A 16,257-nucleotide genomic window follows, 5' to 3' on the forward strand; every position below is an offset into this window, starting at 1 on the left:
AAGCAAAAGGTGAAATTAGATTACTGCCAGTTTTTTCTTCTCTATGAAACTCACCTACACAAATTTTTCTCATTGCCACATATTAAAAGGCTCAAAGCACCACCATACAGTCAGGCAGGAGAAACATTGGGGAAAGAAATGGGGGTGGGGGGGACGGAGAGTAAATTAGACTTATAAAAACTGAGAACCAGAAGAAAGCTGCAGTTACTTTGCTGCCCACTGTTTTCAAAGGGATAATATATTAATATATAATGCAGGTTGGACTAATGCCTATTAATAAGGAAGATGATTTCAAAACCTCCCTTACTCACTTCAAAATCTAACAACCCTCCAGGACAAGCAATGCTTTTGTATCCCTAACTTAAATCTTGCTTGCTTGGCTCCAGTCCATTTCTGTCCTTTGTTAAAATGAAAAACAACTCAGCTCCTTCCACATAAAAATCTTTCAGAAAGTTTAAGAAAAGAGGGGGAGGTTTAGCCACCAAGAGCACATACATTTGCTTCTTAAGGAAAACCACAGTTCAACCAAAATGAGAGAAAGAATTGAAAAATTGCACAGGATTTGAAGTTGCAGGGTGTTTACAGCTGATAACCTTGAGTTCCACTTTGTCAAGACTCAGCAGATCTGGCATAAAACCTCAAATTACTCTTCTCTAATTCTGTTACACTGCAGAGACTTCTTTCCTTCCCTTAGAGAAAATATAATAGAAATCCCAGCTCTCACCTACTCTCTCTAATAACTTAAATCCCCATCTCTACTGGCTCTCACTTTGGCTTTTAACCATATTTTAACCATATTTTTAACTAGGTCTCTTCTGAATTAAAAAGCTTTTAATGAGCACTACTTTCTGGATATATATACTTCTCTTTCTCTCTAATGCCCTTCACACTTAAATAGGATGTGTCTCTATTTCTTTTTTAAATTTCTTTTCAACATTTTATTATTTCTAATTTTGATTTCTAAAGAAGTCACAAATTCCTCCTGAACATTTGCTCTTCTTCTGGAATTTACCTTCACTATATTTGACATCTTTTAATTTTTCTCATCCATTTATTCATTTAGTATTTAGACCATTCCTTACACTGTATGAAGCCTGGTGATGTAAAGGAAATAAAGAACATGGCCCTGACCTTAAGAAATGAAGACATACATAAAGAACAATTAGAGACTGGTTCCAAGGTGGTAGGGCTAGTCTGAGAAGGCCCCGTGGCTCCAGTAAATATAGAGTTGGATCTAAAAATAAGTGGAGAATTTGGTGAAAAGGCTACTTTAGATAGAAGGAACAGTTATGATTCAAAGCAACAGGCCATATGAGGTAAGAGCTGCATAAAGGCCCTCTGTCACTTCCTTCTTTGCCCCCAACCGCCACAAAATACGTATGTCTTTTGGTCTTCAAATTTTGCTTCAGAGTTAGTTATCCATGAATCACAAGCTCTATGACTGTTACCACAGCTACCATATATTAGAGCAGCACATGAAGCCTTATACACCAGGTCTTACGTTGGTTACCATAAGGCAGGCTTTTAGAATCATCTCGGGTAGTCTTCAATAAAGAGTGCCGGGAGTCGGGCATCTCCAAGAGGCAAGGTCTGAGGCACGCAAAGGCAGCTACTAGTTTTGGGTGCTAAAGATATGCACCGGCACTCAAGCTCAGTCAGACTATTCAAGGGTCATTCAACTTCAGCTAAGTATTTCCTTCATTCACAGCTCTAGGACAAACAAAGCCATTTAAAGCAGTTTGAAGCACTGAATTCCTATGTGAAGCGGGGACGTTTAATGGTGATGCCAAAGATTCCAGTTTTCACTGTTTTCCTGGAGAGCTTCTCCTCTTCTCTTGTTCAAGCATCCCTTCCTCGGTGAAAGTTTTTTCCTAATCCCCCTAAGCTGATTTAGGTTCCCTCCCCTGTACTGCCATCAACACCTTTATACATACTTCCAGGACAGCATTTGCCACATCATGTTGTAATTATTTGTTTACATGTCTGACTAGCCACAAGCTCTTTGATGGCAAGGATAATGTTTTATTCATCACTGATTCTACACATCATTGGCACTTAATAAACGTTTGTTGAATGTATTAATGATTAATGACATAGTAAATTTTAAAGAATGGTGACCATACCTTCTGGATTCCAGACCAAAATTACAATAAGTACTAATACTGAAGACTAAAATCCCACCATACATTTCTATTACGTGTATCATTCTGGGTCAGAAAAAGAGGCCAAAAATACAAGAAGATGGCTCTAACAGTGCCGGTCATTGCCAAGTAACCAGCCAGGAATACGAGAGCCTCCAACACCAAGAATGATCCAACACAACAAACAAGTGAACAGAGCCAAATCCAAGACAGTTGTCTATGTTTCAGGCTCATTCTCCTGCCTTTGGAGATTATGAACAGTGATCAATGAGGGCCCCTGGAAAAGTCACTCTCTCCACAGCCATGGAACCTTGTGGCCAAATATGATTCCTGCTGAAAGAATATACAGGAAAGGGGGTCATTTGTGACCAAAGCCAAGTAAGCTTCCACTAAGGGACAGGGATCTGAGTTAAGTCCTCCCAGAACTCTGCCATGCTGTATATTAGCATTCCAAATCATTCCTCACTGGGTTTACTCATCTCTGAAGAGATGCAGGCAAGGCAATAAAATGCTGCTGTCTCAAACGCCTCTCCCTGTAGCAATCCTGCACCACACAAGGCCACTGTTTACAGGCTGCTAATATGACACAAAAGTCTAATCTGATCCTGTGGGAACAAGGCCCCACTTTCCCTCAGGGATTAAATAAATTTAGTCGGCTTTTGTATTCCCAAACTTGTGGGGCTCTAGAAGTTGAAGAAAGCATAAACACCACCACTCAGACAAGTGAGGGGATGGAAGGGGACTTGGTTCCTGGAGAACTTCTGCAGCAGGGTGGGATATAGTGAATGAGATGAGCAATGTCCAGGGGCAAACCAGAATTTGCATGGCTGGCAGATACTTGGCCCCTTGCATGTTACCTTTTCTAAAAAGCCAAGAAACTCCAGTTAAATTAATTCAGGTCTCTTGCATAGACAAGTAAATTTGTTTTGACCCCAAGGAAGAGCATTTACCAAGCCAATTCCTCTGACAAGGTGTTTTAGCACATTTCTGCTACCACTGTCTTACAGAAACCCAGCTGTGACACTTAACACTTGTGGTAGCTCAGCCCTTCACAGGATACATGGTCTCACTACCTTCTTCCAAGAAGGAAAACTGAGTCAGCATATCAACTGGCTTCCCCAAGCATAGACTTAGTTTGTAGTGAGGCCACAATTGAACCCTCATGTTGCCTTCCTCGTGCTCTTCGCGGATGAATCTCAGCATGCTCACCCATGAGGCTCTTTTCCCTTTACCTTATAACTAAATAATTGCTTTCTTGAGCGGCAGAGATGGTCCTTTAGAGCTACCATGAGCTTCTAGTTCTCCTCTTTCCCCAGAAAGAGTAAGGTAAAAGATGTACGTGGAGCAGACAAGGGGAGGGGAGAGGAGGGATGGGAAGGGTTGGCTCCCAATACTAGGACTCACCTTGGAGCTGAGGTCTTCTCGCCGGTTTCCTGCCTTACTCCTGCGTAATTTGATGGACGGGGATCGCAGAAGGTTCTTGATCCGGCTGGTAATGGTTGACCCCTCCACAGCCATCATGATGGGGAGCCCCGGGGACAGCTCCTGGCCCAATCCTGGGACTTGCCTCAACAGCGGCAATGCTTTCCCACTCCACAGGCCCTTCCAGTATGCCCTCTCACTGACCTGAGATGGTAGAGGCCACCTTACCTTCTGCCTAAGCTGTGCCTGCAGCTCTTATCTCTAGGTAACTGCCCTCTCCCTTAGCCTCATTCCCACCTTCAAGCCCTGCGCGGTTTCTTAAAACGCCTTAAGGACAGACTCAGGGAAAGGGGGCGTTAAAAAGCCTGAGCTGCGAAGAAATGCCAGGCCCACACCTGCCAGAGGCGTTCAACTGAAAGGATAAGATGGGCCCTAGAAGGGCTAGTGACTGGTCCGATTCCCGTTAACTCCCAATTGTTTTCATGGCAACAGCAGCGTCTAAAGGAGGAGGACACCGAGGCTACCAAGGAGCCCCGCAGCGGTCGTGAGCACCTGCGCCGGCGGCCGCGGGGACACCCAGCCCGGCAGGGCTCGTCTTGGCCCTGCAACCCGTTCTGCCACGGGGGCCTCCCTCCCCCACCCACGACCCTCCCGAGCTCGCTCTCAGGCCGCCACGGGAGCCCTAGATCCTTCGCTTTTCGGTCCCTCAGAAGCCCCTGCTACTCGCCAGCGCCCCCGCTCGGGCCCAGCCTCACCAGCCCCCGGGCGCGAGGGCCGCCCGGCTCGCAGCGCCCTCAGGCATCGCGCTCAGCGATTTCAGCTCCGCTGCGGCAGCGGCAGAAGCAGCTATGGTGGCACGAGCGGCTCAAAACGCGAACTACCGTCTGGGCTCAGCCACCGGCTGGATAGGAGGAGCGGAGGCGAGGGGGCGCGGCCTCTACGCACGGGGGCGTTCCCAGAGTGGACGAGTACGGCTTATGGGGCGGGGCCCAGGAAAGGGCCTAGGAAGCGAGGACTGGGCACTCAGGATCCACGGATTCCGCACAATGCAGTCGCGACTACGGATCCTAGAGGGAGGTCGTCAGAACACGGCTTCAGAACTGAGAAAACCAAGCCTTTTATGGTATTATCAGGCCTGGTCCCCCAGAGAAGCGCACTTCCCAGAACCCTAACAGGACGGTAACCACGCCCCCAGCGGCACTATGGTTGGCTTTTAATAGGCCCGAGGGACCGAGCTGAAACTCCTAGCTGAGAATTATAGGACTGGATACAGCCATAAAGTCTGCTTCCAAGCGCCGGGATTTAAAGTGGCTAGAATAATTTCTGCTCGCCGCTTGCCGGGCGAGTTGACCTACATGGAAATAATTCTTCATAAGTCGATCGCTACGGAGTGTATTGAACTAAGCAACCTGATTGGCCGCGGTGGAAGAAGGCGGAAGAAGCTGATAGCCTAGGAGAGAGCTTTAGGCGGGAAGGGTGCGATCGGGTCAATGTGCCGATGGGACGTATTTGTTTCATGTTTTCTTTAGCCTCCAATGTTCCATCTCGTTCTCATCCAGTTAACCAGTTGCTCCAGCCATTTTCCATGTTCCTGTCAAAACTCACTCACGAACCCTTTTCCTTGATACAGTTACTTTGGCGATTTCACTGCCAAGCTTGTTGGCACCAGATTCAATAGTAAAAGTTTTTCTAGCTCAACGGGTGGGGGAGAGAAGTTGGGGGGATGGCAGAATGTGCACAGAAACACCTTTGCCTATTATTTAATACGTGTTTCAACGTAAGTTTGTTTTCTAGGTGCCTTTCTGCCTAGTTGCTAGAGAAATTACCTTACAAAAAGCTTAACCTATTCCAACAGTTGGGCTCCAGAGAAAGAGTACACTGATACGTCTCCCATCTGATCCAGATACTTAAGGGGAACCCTGGGGGAGATGACATGTTAGCAAGAGGGAAAAACTCTTAAACCTACTTACTGCTGTGAGTGGCTCTTGTACTGCCAAGTGACAGAACAGGTATATACTTGTGTGAGAACTGTAAAGCTAACAAGTTGACATAAACGTCACTTCTTGGAAGACCAGCTGGCAATAGCTACCAGAAGCAAAGATCAGGGAAGTCACCTCTTGGAAAACCAACTGGCAATAGCTACCAGAGGAATGACCTTTCCTTCCTTTCAACCATGCATTGCAGAGGTAATGAAATATAAAATGGTATTTTCAAATTTGGAGGAGGTGGTCAAGGTCATTAGCCATAACTATGAAACTGGGGGCTGGTTCCTTTCACTCCTTGCTAGTCTGATTTTGCCTCCATGGCGGCAGGCAGGGGGGCGTGGAGGATCAATGAAGCACTGCTGATAAAGGGTGCCACCTGGTGTCCTTACTTGTGTGCTGCATTCCCGAGCAAATCTCACCTCCACCCATTAGAGCTGTCCCTAATTCTATCTGGATCATTTCTCACTTACCTAACCACTCATGGCCAGGAAAGTCATTGGTCATTTCCTATCAAAAGCTATTTGGTTTATCCTCTTCAGAAAAATGTTCCCCAAATTACTCCCATCTGAAGCTTAAGTTACAGAAACAATACATGCTCCTGCTTTCATTGTCTAAGATGATCTGGCAAAAAACAACTGAGAACAGTGTAATGAAGAGACTTAAGTCTAGAATCTGGATACTTCCAGTCTAGGATCAACATCACGTATTTTTAATTCTTCACAACTGAGTCCTACCTTACTATCTAGGATATGTACCGTGTAGACTTTTAAGTACCAATTTGGGAAATAGGCTTGTAGGCTCAGAAAAATCATCATCCCAGGTCCAAAGTGAATAAACTCATTATTCCCTTTTCTTCAAATAATTGCTATCCCACCCTCCAAAATGCAGCTGACCCTTACACATATATTTCATTGTTCATATGCTATTTCATGTTTTATTCACTTGTCTATGTCCTCAATATGTATACATGGTTGTCAGATTCTAAAATTCCACATGTCTAGGAAAGGTGTATACAATTGTCTGTTTTCACGACCATAATTAGATCAGATTTTTAAATTTACCCTAGGCTTAATATACAAATAGGTGCAATTATAAGATCCTAGAAAACTAACAGGCTAAACAGTTGCTCATCAATTCAAATATTTATTGAGCACCTTTACATGCAAGGCACTGGGGGACAGCTGAGACCAATGTTTGCAGTTGGAAACAGGATGGATCTGAAAACAATGCTTCCAAGACTGCTTTCTTATTTAACAAAATCTAACAGCATAGTTTACAATGACAGAATTTAGTAGAGTTTAGATTTGTCTCAAAATTTCAACTCATCCCATGGTTTAGCCTTCTCACCCTCCACACACTTCCATTCCTATTAATCAGCACTTAGCATATCTTTGTAGAGCAGTTCAGTCATATGCTACAAAATGCTACAATTATGCCTCAGTTCAAAAGTTGTATATATCAAATTATTTCCCTCTAACTTAATTTCAAAAAAGCATTTTACTTTTTCTCCAAATGGCAGTAAGTCTATATACCTCAGCTTTAATTTCCCCTGCATCCAGCAATTCATGTTCATGGAAAATTTCATTAGCGCTAACACAACATGAAGTACTGATGCCCTTATATTTTCTTAAAAATCAACAATTCTGTGCAATAAATCTATTCTGATTCTTGGTTATCAATCATTCTCTACAAAAGTATCTGAAAATGTGCCTACTTTGTGCCTCTGTGCATTGTTTTTTGTTTTGTTTTAATCTGAATGTGAGGAATAAGGGTCATCATTTTTCAGACTATCTTCAAAGTGCATTTACCTCTCAATTCACCTGATATCATTCCAATATCTCAACTAGTATAATCAGGGGGAAAAAACTATCTATATTACTAAACCCTGCTCCAAATAATATATGGATTGTCTGCCTTTCTTCTGTGTTCAAAACAGTTTCAAACTTGTTATAGAAAGGCCTGTTGTTTAGTATCTCATCATAATTCTGGGGAAAAAACATTACACACAGTGATATGTATGAAGTTTATATAACTGGACTTGATCTGTTAGTGACCTTAGAGTAGTTTAATGTCTAAAGGACTCCTTTAATAAAAATTCTTTGTAAACTGTGACACTAGTTAACCTATAGCTTGCTTTAAGAACATCTACTGTCCTTAGCCACTAAGACTATGGGTAACAGGTATGTTACACCCTGCACACACTGGTACTAGGAGGCTAGCCATTCTTCACTGTAGAATGACTTCTTGAGACAAATACTTGCCATCAAGTTGTATGAAATTTCAAATTCTCCATGTAAAACATGCTGCAAAGATAGAATACAAAAAACCTCCCCCAAATGGCATGTCAGAAACTTTGAACATAGTAAGGAATTTCTATGATTAAACTCCTTCAGTGACCATCCCAGATGTCTCAGAGCATCAGAATTCTCTATTACAACTCAGCACAAACCTAGCAACACCAAGTCCTGCTTTAATTATTGTAACTGATTTATTTCAAGTTTATACATTCTCCCACTGACCAAACTTCTTCTGTTCTTAGGTTCTAAAAAAATAGTCATTTTTCAAAAGCAGAAAAAGAAAGATATATATTTAATATATAAAAGAAAAAGCTAAATCTGACATAATTATATTCTTAAAAACATTCCATTTATTTACAGATGTATAAAAAGGCGAATTATTGGTCTACTGAGATCATGCTTCTTATAGTTAGGGTGAGAGCTCACTATCCTCCCAATTCCTCAACTCCTCACTCAACTACATCTTTCATAGTCACACATGAATTTTCATAGATCAGTTTCTCCTGGGGTAAGGTTTAAAGGGTTGGAGTTTTTGGAGATTTTTAGTTTTCTATCAAGACTGTAGGATTGTTCTTAAGACTGAGCCCTCCTCACATTAGCCCTAACAACTCCCTAGTTCTAAGAGGTCTTGCAAACACCATTATGGGGCAGGGTGGGGGTGTTTATAATGACATCTGCAGCCTTCCTTGAACACACTGGATCATCTCTCATTTCTATCTCTGGAATCTTCCATAAACAGTCAAATATCTTCCCATCAAGAAATGAATACTACCTATTTGTCTATTTTCTTCTAAAAAAGGGAACAGTGTTCAGAAGCAGAATGGTCCTTCTTTTCCTGAGGATTACTCGCTCACTTGCCTGCTCCTTGGCTGACCCTCAAAAGCTTTAAGAGCCTTGGAAAGTCAGGAGGGAACACGAAGACAAGACAAGCAAAGAAATAATGGGAAACTGCTATACCTGGATTAAACTACTAGCATCTCCAAGGACAGTTATTAGCAGGGAAGACAGGTGCTGGATTCCTTGGCTAAGGCATTGAATGAAATCTCCTGGGTAAAGAGAAGTGGGAGGGATAATGAGAAGCTGAGGGGCACTCATCACCTACTTGAAGCTCCTTCAGTAACCTTTAGAGGTGGGAAGGCTGGAGGCTGAGGAGGAGGTCAAGAAAGGCAAGAAGCATAAAAAAAACAACAAAGAATGTGTTCCCGGTGCAATTCGCAGAGGAAACTTTCCCACCCTTTTCAATCTGTTTATTACCAGAGTTACTAGAAAGGGAACCAACCACGGAGGTAATAATTCACTGGCTAGGACCATTCCAAAGTTGGTTTCACAACCTAGTTCTGAAGAAATGCTGAGTGGGGTTTGGGATAAAGAAGGCAGGGGATGTAGAAGAAACAGCACTGCCTAGGCACAGCCCAGGCACTGGAAGCTCTTGTGTTATTGTTTCACAACACAAGCAAATCCTGTCAATGAAGACAGAACAGGGGTTACATTCCAAAATATAATTATTTAAGAAAGGCAAAATGCAGCAGCTAAATCCCAGTCTATACATTTTCAGAATAGTGATTCTTGCCCCCAGGAGTTTCCAAGAGACCCCTCAAGTGCACCATGATTATTTACAAACTAGATAGGAAACATCATTTCTATACTCAATACAAATCTCATCTTCTAGGTTGAAAACTTCAGCCTTTGAGAAATCTATGAAAACAACTATACAAAAATATAAATATCTTTTTATCTTTACAGGCTGTCAGACCTTCATACCCTGACAGCTAATGAGTGAAAAAGCTCTACAGATCATTGAATCCATGGTAGCAGATAATAAAAAATATATCTTGTGATTCAAATACTGCCTTATTTCCCTGGTAAAGAGTGCCTACTGTGACTTTTCTTTTCTTTACATCCTGTGCAGGTAACAGTGAATGAAACCTCCAAGCACCAGGAGGCTGGTTTGACTTGTGAAATACCCAGCCCCACAGTTTGTTTTGTTTTGTTTTTTTTGGCCACTGTCTCTGGTACGGGGAGGGAATGCTTATCATTTTACATGTCTTTTGAGTGATGTGATTTGTGAAAAGGGGAAGGGCTCCCTGTATGTCTACCTCCAAAAAACATATTCAAGGTAGAAATCCTTGGTACCGTGAAATGGTCTTCTCAACACCCAAACACAGTAAGGGAGAACTAGTTAATTTTTAAATCTCAAAATTATTACCTTAGTAATAAAAGCTTTTTTAAAAGCATTCCTACTTTACCAGAAGGCTTAGATTTATAATTCTGATTGAAAAGGTGAGGGAATGGAAGCTACTTAGGATATGAAAGAAGAGAAAATTTTGTTGAATGATACTAAGTCCTTCACTTTGGTATTCCATGGTACCCATCCTCTCTCCCCCTATTCTGAAACACCAACTAAAAGCTACCTCTTCTGGATCCCTTTGCACAAGTGCATCACATTCCTTGGACTTCAGACTTAAAACAACAGCTATCAGCTAAGGTTCAGTCCACAGCAACTCCTAAGTCTCAAGCAGCTTTTACTCTGGGAGGGAAGAACTAGGAACCACTATGGACCTAGTCTTGTTACAAATTCCTTGGGTAAGAGGGGCACCTCGTGTTCAGTAATGGATCGCATCTTCTTCGAGAGGATGAGGAGACCCAGCACCACAAGTGAGGTAACACATTTTAACATGATCAGAATTTCATAGTAGTTAATTTCTTATACGGAGGTCAGCACCCTACCCCCTTTCTCTACCATCATTCACCACATTTCAAAGTCAAGGATCACAGTTCCATGACACAAACAGGTGCCTGCAGAGAAAGGAGGCTCCCCCTCACAGCCTGGCTTCTGCCTGAGAACAACTAAGTTCATTTCCCTGCAGAACTTGGCGAGGCCCCAGTGTTGCCCAGTTTGGCCACAACAGGTGCCAATGTAGGCATCACCTTGCTCTCCCGGCATTCCTGATCATTCCCTGTTAAGTTCATTTTGTGTCCAACTGACCCAACTTTGGCAGCTACAGGTGCCAAACAAGGCATCACCTTGAGACTCTGACCCTCTGTATCACTGGAAGGATTAGCTACTTTTAAACCTAGAGGTGCCAACTTTGGCATGGGCCTCCACAAGGTGTCTGTGCTGCTGTTCTCTAGGCCACCCTTCATGTGTAGGACAGGGGGTGAGGACACACTTTCAGGCTCGGCAGGGACGCCAGAAGCACTCTTTCCTTCATCCCCCGCTTTCCTCTGGGAAACGAGGGGATCCTTTATCTCAGAGTCAATGACAATCTTAAGTACATCTGGTTCAGAGGCTGGTTCTGCAAGTTGTTTTTCATTCTCAGAAAAGTCATCATCTTCCAAGTGCAAGAGGAGGGGGCTGACAGAGTCACTCTCCCCTTGCACATCAGGCAATTCCTTCAAACCAGTTTCCAAGTGGCCAACCTGGAAAGTCGCTCTGTTCCCAGGAGGAAGCTTACTGATGAAAGCCCGGCGAGCATCCCCTGGGAACTCTGTATCCAGAGAGCTAGGCAGTTCAGCCAGGCTAACAGAGTCATCATTTAACTGCTGATTAAGAAAGGCAATCTCATTGAGCAGAGATGTCAGTGTCTCATCAGTATCATCCTCATCTTCCATACTAGTTAGCAGTTCACTGGGATCCAATGCTGCTTCCTCTATAGCTGATGCTACCTTTCTCAATTCCATCTCTATGCTTGAGTCTTTGAGATCTTTCATCTTTAATTTATGAAATGGAGACTCCTTTGTCTTCAGTCTCTCCCGTCTTGATTCACTCTCTTTCCATTTATGCTGACTCCCTCTGGTATCACCAGAAATCTTTTTGGGTAAGAATTCTTGTGCTTCTTGCATACTGGAAACATCAACTATTTGTGGAAAACCAGAATCTTTATGTGACAGATAAACCTGTGCTGTACCCAGTGTCATTCTGACATCTCTATGGTTGCCTCTGGAAGAGATTCTACCCAAATCTTCACAGGAGTTATCCTCACTCCTGACAGTGTTTTTCAGGTGGTCAGGTGGCTTGCCATCAGGAACTTCATGGGGGTATTTGCTGCCACTCATATCTACCAAACCTCCCTCTGTTGCCAATGATGTCACATTAACAATTCTTGGCATCATAAATAAGTCGTCATTTTCTAGGGAAGAAAAAAAAAAACTCATTTATCTATAGTGGTAAGCACTCGCTCCCATTCATACCCAATAACCATCTCAAAGGAGTTAAATTTTCACCATCTACTTTTAGCAGGAAGATGAAAGGAAATGCTAGTTTTTCAAATTACATAGTTAGCCTAACAAGAAAATAGGTAAAATTTAACCAAAAGACACACTGATATTCCATCATTAATAAAAGTTCTATTTAATTTTTTAATATAAATGCTCCCCAAGTTTATTTTTTTATCCTGAGGCAGACACACATCTTGATTCTGTCCACCCAATAACTGCTACTCTGACAGAAAAATGAAGCCCTAAAGGCAGCACTCTAGGAAGATGACTCCTCCAGACTGGGTTTAGCAGTATTAGTATTGGTAAGGATATCCTTTTACCTTAACAGAAATTTAGGTTTGTAAAACCTAAATGATCAAAGTAAAATTTCCTTTTCAACTCAACTCCTCACTGCCAAAAGAGAGAGTGCTCCAACTTTATCAGGTTGGTAATGTAGGAGTGTACCATCTTTGAGTACAACACAAAACTGACACATATTTATCAACACCAAAACTATAATAATGACTCCTCACATTCCTTTTACTTTCACATCTTTTAAATTCTTTCCCTAATTAGAAATTGGGCTTCCCAGGTGGCGCTAGGGGTGAAGAACCCTCCTGCCAATGCAGGAGACACAGGAGAGGAGGATTTGATCCCTGGGTCGGAAAGATCCCCTGGAGGAGGGCATGGCAACCCACTTCAGTATTCTTGCCTGGAGAATCCCATGGACAGAGGAGCTACAGTTCATAGGGTCACAAAGAGTTGGACACAACTGAAGCAACTTAGCACACAATTAGAAATTAGGAGAGATCACAAAATAGTTCCCATCCCCAGGTAAAAAAAAGACCAATCAATACCACAGATAGAGCCAAACGTTCTAAAGAGAGAACCCTCTCATACAGACTTGAATACAACAGCTCTTTATTACTATAGAACACATTCAAAGGCTTAGGCTTTCTCTATCACTTTGAGATACCAGAGATAACTCTTACACCACCCATTGAAGACAACACTTAAGACAATACCTGATTGAGCCACAGCACTACTGGCAACTTGAGGTTTCAGATCTCCTTCTAAGAGAGCAGGAGAAACAGTAACCACTGGTCCTGAGAATAGGGGACCTTTCAAGGTAAGCAATTGCCCTTGTGGAGTCATCACAATGTTGGCAGAGGTGTGTGGAGTATTAGAGGGTGAGGTATTTTCTGTAAAGAAGATCAGAAATTAGTTAAGGATAAAAGACCTTCAATTAATGCTAGTGTACAGCCTAGCAATTGTAGGAGACATGCCTAAAACCACACTCTGACTTAAAAAGCAAGACATTTCAAATTTGTTGGGGAACCTCAACTTGCAATTTACTTTTTGAATGCTTTTTCAGTAATGGTTACCTATCCACTGATTCTCTTAAGGGACAGAATTTTATTTTTGCTGAGGAACAGAGCTACGGAACCACTTTTTCAACGGAATGCTTCTGATGGTCTTGCTGGTGAAGCAGGATGAAGGTACACACTATTTTATCCCTAGGTTTGCTTTCCTATAAACCTCTAAGAAACTACTGCAAGTTTTTAGACCTCAGTTTTTCCATCTGTAAAACAGGGTGACTGGACTAAATGGTCACTAAAGTCCTTACTTATGTACCAATAACATCACTTGAATGTGCAATGTGAAAACTAACTCATATTTTAGTATCCATCTCCACCTTCTTAGCTGATATAACAAACCAGATTTCCTTGGTTCCTACACTTGGCTATCCAAAGAGTAAAAGAGTAGAAAAGGATATACCATTTTCAGAGGATATAAACAAGTAATGTAAAGTCAACATAGCCTCACCTTCAAAATCATATAGGACAGAGTAAGAAATCAAAACCAATTTACTTTGTTCCTGTATAGCAATTCATTGACAGACTGCAATCTGATTAAAAAGAGCCTGGTTAACAAAAATAAACTCCTACCAGAAATTAGTCTTATATATTACCATGATGGATAACTTATTAGGATTTGCTTGAGTGTGTAAAGCTAGAAAATGAAATACAATGTAGTTAATATTCTGCTTTTAATACAACTCATCTTTCATCTAATTAAAACTAAAATTATGGCCAAGATTAGATGTTCAGTTCTTTAAACTAAACTAAATGTTCATCTGTATCAAGGAAAGCAAAGAAATGTCCCTCCTACCTGTGGCCTGGTCTTTTTTTCTGGAAAGAATCAAAGGCTTCCCCTTTCTGTTATTTATAAACATCTGTCCGAGATCTACAGATGATGCAGAAGCTCCTTCCTGCTGTTTGCTAGTTCTGGGAGACACGTCAAACTCATCTGATCCCATCTTCTTTTTTCTCTTTTGTGCCTCTACTGCTTGTTGTTTTGCATAAATATACTCTAGCTTCTTCAGGACCACTTCTTCTGTCTTACCTACAGGTTGAGAGGGAATAAACTGTCACTCTCTATAAGACCCCATCAGCAGATGAATGGATAAGAAAGCTGTGGTACACATACACAATGCAGTATTACTCAGCCATTAAAAAGAATACATTTGAATCAGTTCTAATGAGATGGATGAAACCGGAACCTATTATACAGAGTGAAGTAAGCCAGAAAGAAAAACACCAATACAGTATACTAACGCATATATATGGAATTTAGAAAGATGGTAACAATAACCCTGTGTACAAGACAGCAAAAGAGACACCGATGTATAGATCAGTCTTATGGACTCTGTGGGAGAGGGAGAGGGTGGGGAGATTTGGGAGAATAGCACTGAAACGTATAATATCATGTATGAAACGAGTCGCCAGTCCAGGTTCAATGCATGGTACTGGATGCTTGGGGCTGGTGCATTGGGACGACCCAGAGGGAGGGAGGGGAGGGAGGAGGGAGGAGGGTTCAGGATGGGGAACGCAGGTATACCTGTGGCGGATTCATTTCGATATTTGGCAAAACTAATACAATATTGTAAAGTTTAAAAAAAAAAAAAAAAAAAGACCCCACATAATAATGAGAAATAGAGTCCAGTTGATTTAACTATATCCCCCAAAACTATGGCAGTCAAGAGTGATTATAATCGGAAAAAAAAAATGTCCCACCCAGTCAAAAGACAATTCTGATGGTAATTCTGGGAACCAAGACTCAAATGAAGTAGTATTTGAAAGATCTACTAAGTATTTTCCTTACTAAAGCTGTATTTATGGCCTTTACCAGAGATCATTCACCATTATCTCACCTGAAAGTGAAGATACTTTCCGTATCAAAATATTCCGTTTGCGAGTCAGGAGATTCTTCTGTCCTATCAACTTGTCTGCCTGATCTGTTAGCCCCTGAATTTCACTGAATGCCTAGAAGAGAAATAGTAATATCATGTCCATCAATTTTCTTTTTCTGAAAAACAGGTAAGGTCTACACAAATTTCTTTAATAAAAACTTTTAAATCTAATATTTTAGAGAACTTTATAATATCATTTAAAACCATTTTTATTGTTTTACAAACTTATGGTTACCACTGGGGAAACAGGTAGGAGGTATAATAAACTGGAAGACTGAGAATGACATATACGTGCTACTATATATAAAACAGATAACTAATAAGAACCTACTATTTATAGCACAGGCAACCCTATTCAATACGCTGTAACAGCCTGTACAGGAAAAGAATCTAAAATAGAGTGGATGTACCTATATATACATGTATGGGCCACCCTGGTGGCTCAGTGGTAAAGAATCTGTCTGCCAATGCAGGAGACACAGGTTGGATCTGTGGGTCGGGAAGTTCCCCTTGAGAAGGAGATGGCAACCCACTCCAGTATTCTTGCCTGGGAAATCCCACGGACAGAGGAGCCTGGCGAGCTATAGTCCACGGGGTTGCAAAGAGTCAGAAACAACTTAGGGACTAAACAACAACAATGTATATGTATAACTGGTTCACTAACCAGCTAACTAACGTACTAACACAACATTGTAAATCAACTATACTCTAATAAAAATTTAAATAATAAATTATACAAGTGGAAAAAAAAAAGTCAATTCCAAAAAGGAGGCTTTTCTGGCTTCTACTTCTAGGGAAAGTGATTATTTACAAAGAGCACCACTGAGTGGTATTTTCACTACTGCAAGGAGATACAAAACATTTTACTCTGCTTAGATTTTAATAATCAGCTTTAAAATCAACTCCTACTCTAAGCAAAATCTGGTTGAAACCACCTTGTTCTAGAGGGATAAAATGCTTGC

The 16,257-nt window shown here is 41.7% G+C and overlaps 2 protein-coding genes across 34 annotated transcripts in view; both read right to left on the reverse strand.

Annotated features, from left to right (window-relative positions):
- MAPKBP1 (mitogen-activated protein kinase binding protein 1) overlaps positions 1 to 4,472 on the reverse strand; it is a 51,471-nt gene extending 46,999 nt beyond the window's left edge. For 2 of the 6 annotated variants that reach the window (XM_086321801.1, XM_086321800.1), the window contains exons 1-2: positions 4,319 to 4,472; positions 3,546 to 3,767 (exon numbers count right to left, since the gene is read on the reverse strand). In XM_086321801.1, the coding sequence (XP_086177927.1) occupies positions 3,546 to 3,662 (117 nt within the window). In that variant the 5' untranslated portion in view covers positions 3,663 to 3,767; positions 4,319 to 4,472. Of the gene's footprint in view, positions 1 to 3,545; positions 4,299 to 4,318 lie in introns of those variants that run through there. The other 4 variants (XM_086321804.1, XM_086321803.1, XM_086321799.1 and 1 more) reach the window with 2 other exon arrangements.
- Positions 4,473 to 6,671: 2,199 nt separating this feature from the next.
- Positions 6,672 to 16,257, reverse strand: part of MGA (MAX dimerization protein MGA) — a 148,842-nt gene continuing 139,256 nt past the window's right edge. For 24 of the 28 annotated variants that reach the window (XM_086321796.1, XM_086321785.1, XM_086321774.1 and 21 more), the window contains 4 exons: positions 15,257 to 15,368; positions 14,215 to 14,448; positions 13,068 to 13,244; positions 6,672 to 11,975 (listed from right to left, as the gene is read on the reverse strand). In XM_086321796.1, coding sequence (XP_086177922.1) covers positions 10,699 to 11,975; positions 13,068 to 13,244; positions 14,215 to 14,448; positions 15,257 to 15,368 — 1,800 coding nt within the window. In that variant the 3' untranslated portion in view covers positions 6,672 to 10,698. Of the gene's footprint in view, positions 11,976 to 13,067; positions 13,245 to 14,214; positions 14,449 to 15,256; positions 15,369 to 16,257 lie in introns of those variants that run through there. The other 4 variants (XR_015134921.1, XR_015134920.1, XR_015134919.1 and 1 more) reach the window with 1 other exon arrangement.

This window comes from Bos grunniens, chromosome 10 (assembly GCF_055505025.1).
Source record: "Bos grunniens cultivar Pamir isolate PY7600 chromosome 10, Bosgru_T2T1.0, whole genome shotgun sequence".
Classification (NCBI taxonomy): Eukaryota; Metazoa; Chordata; class Mammalia; order Artiodactyla; family Bovidae; genus Bos; species Bos grunniens.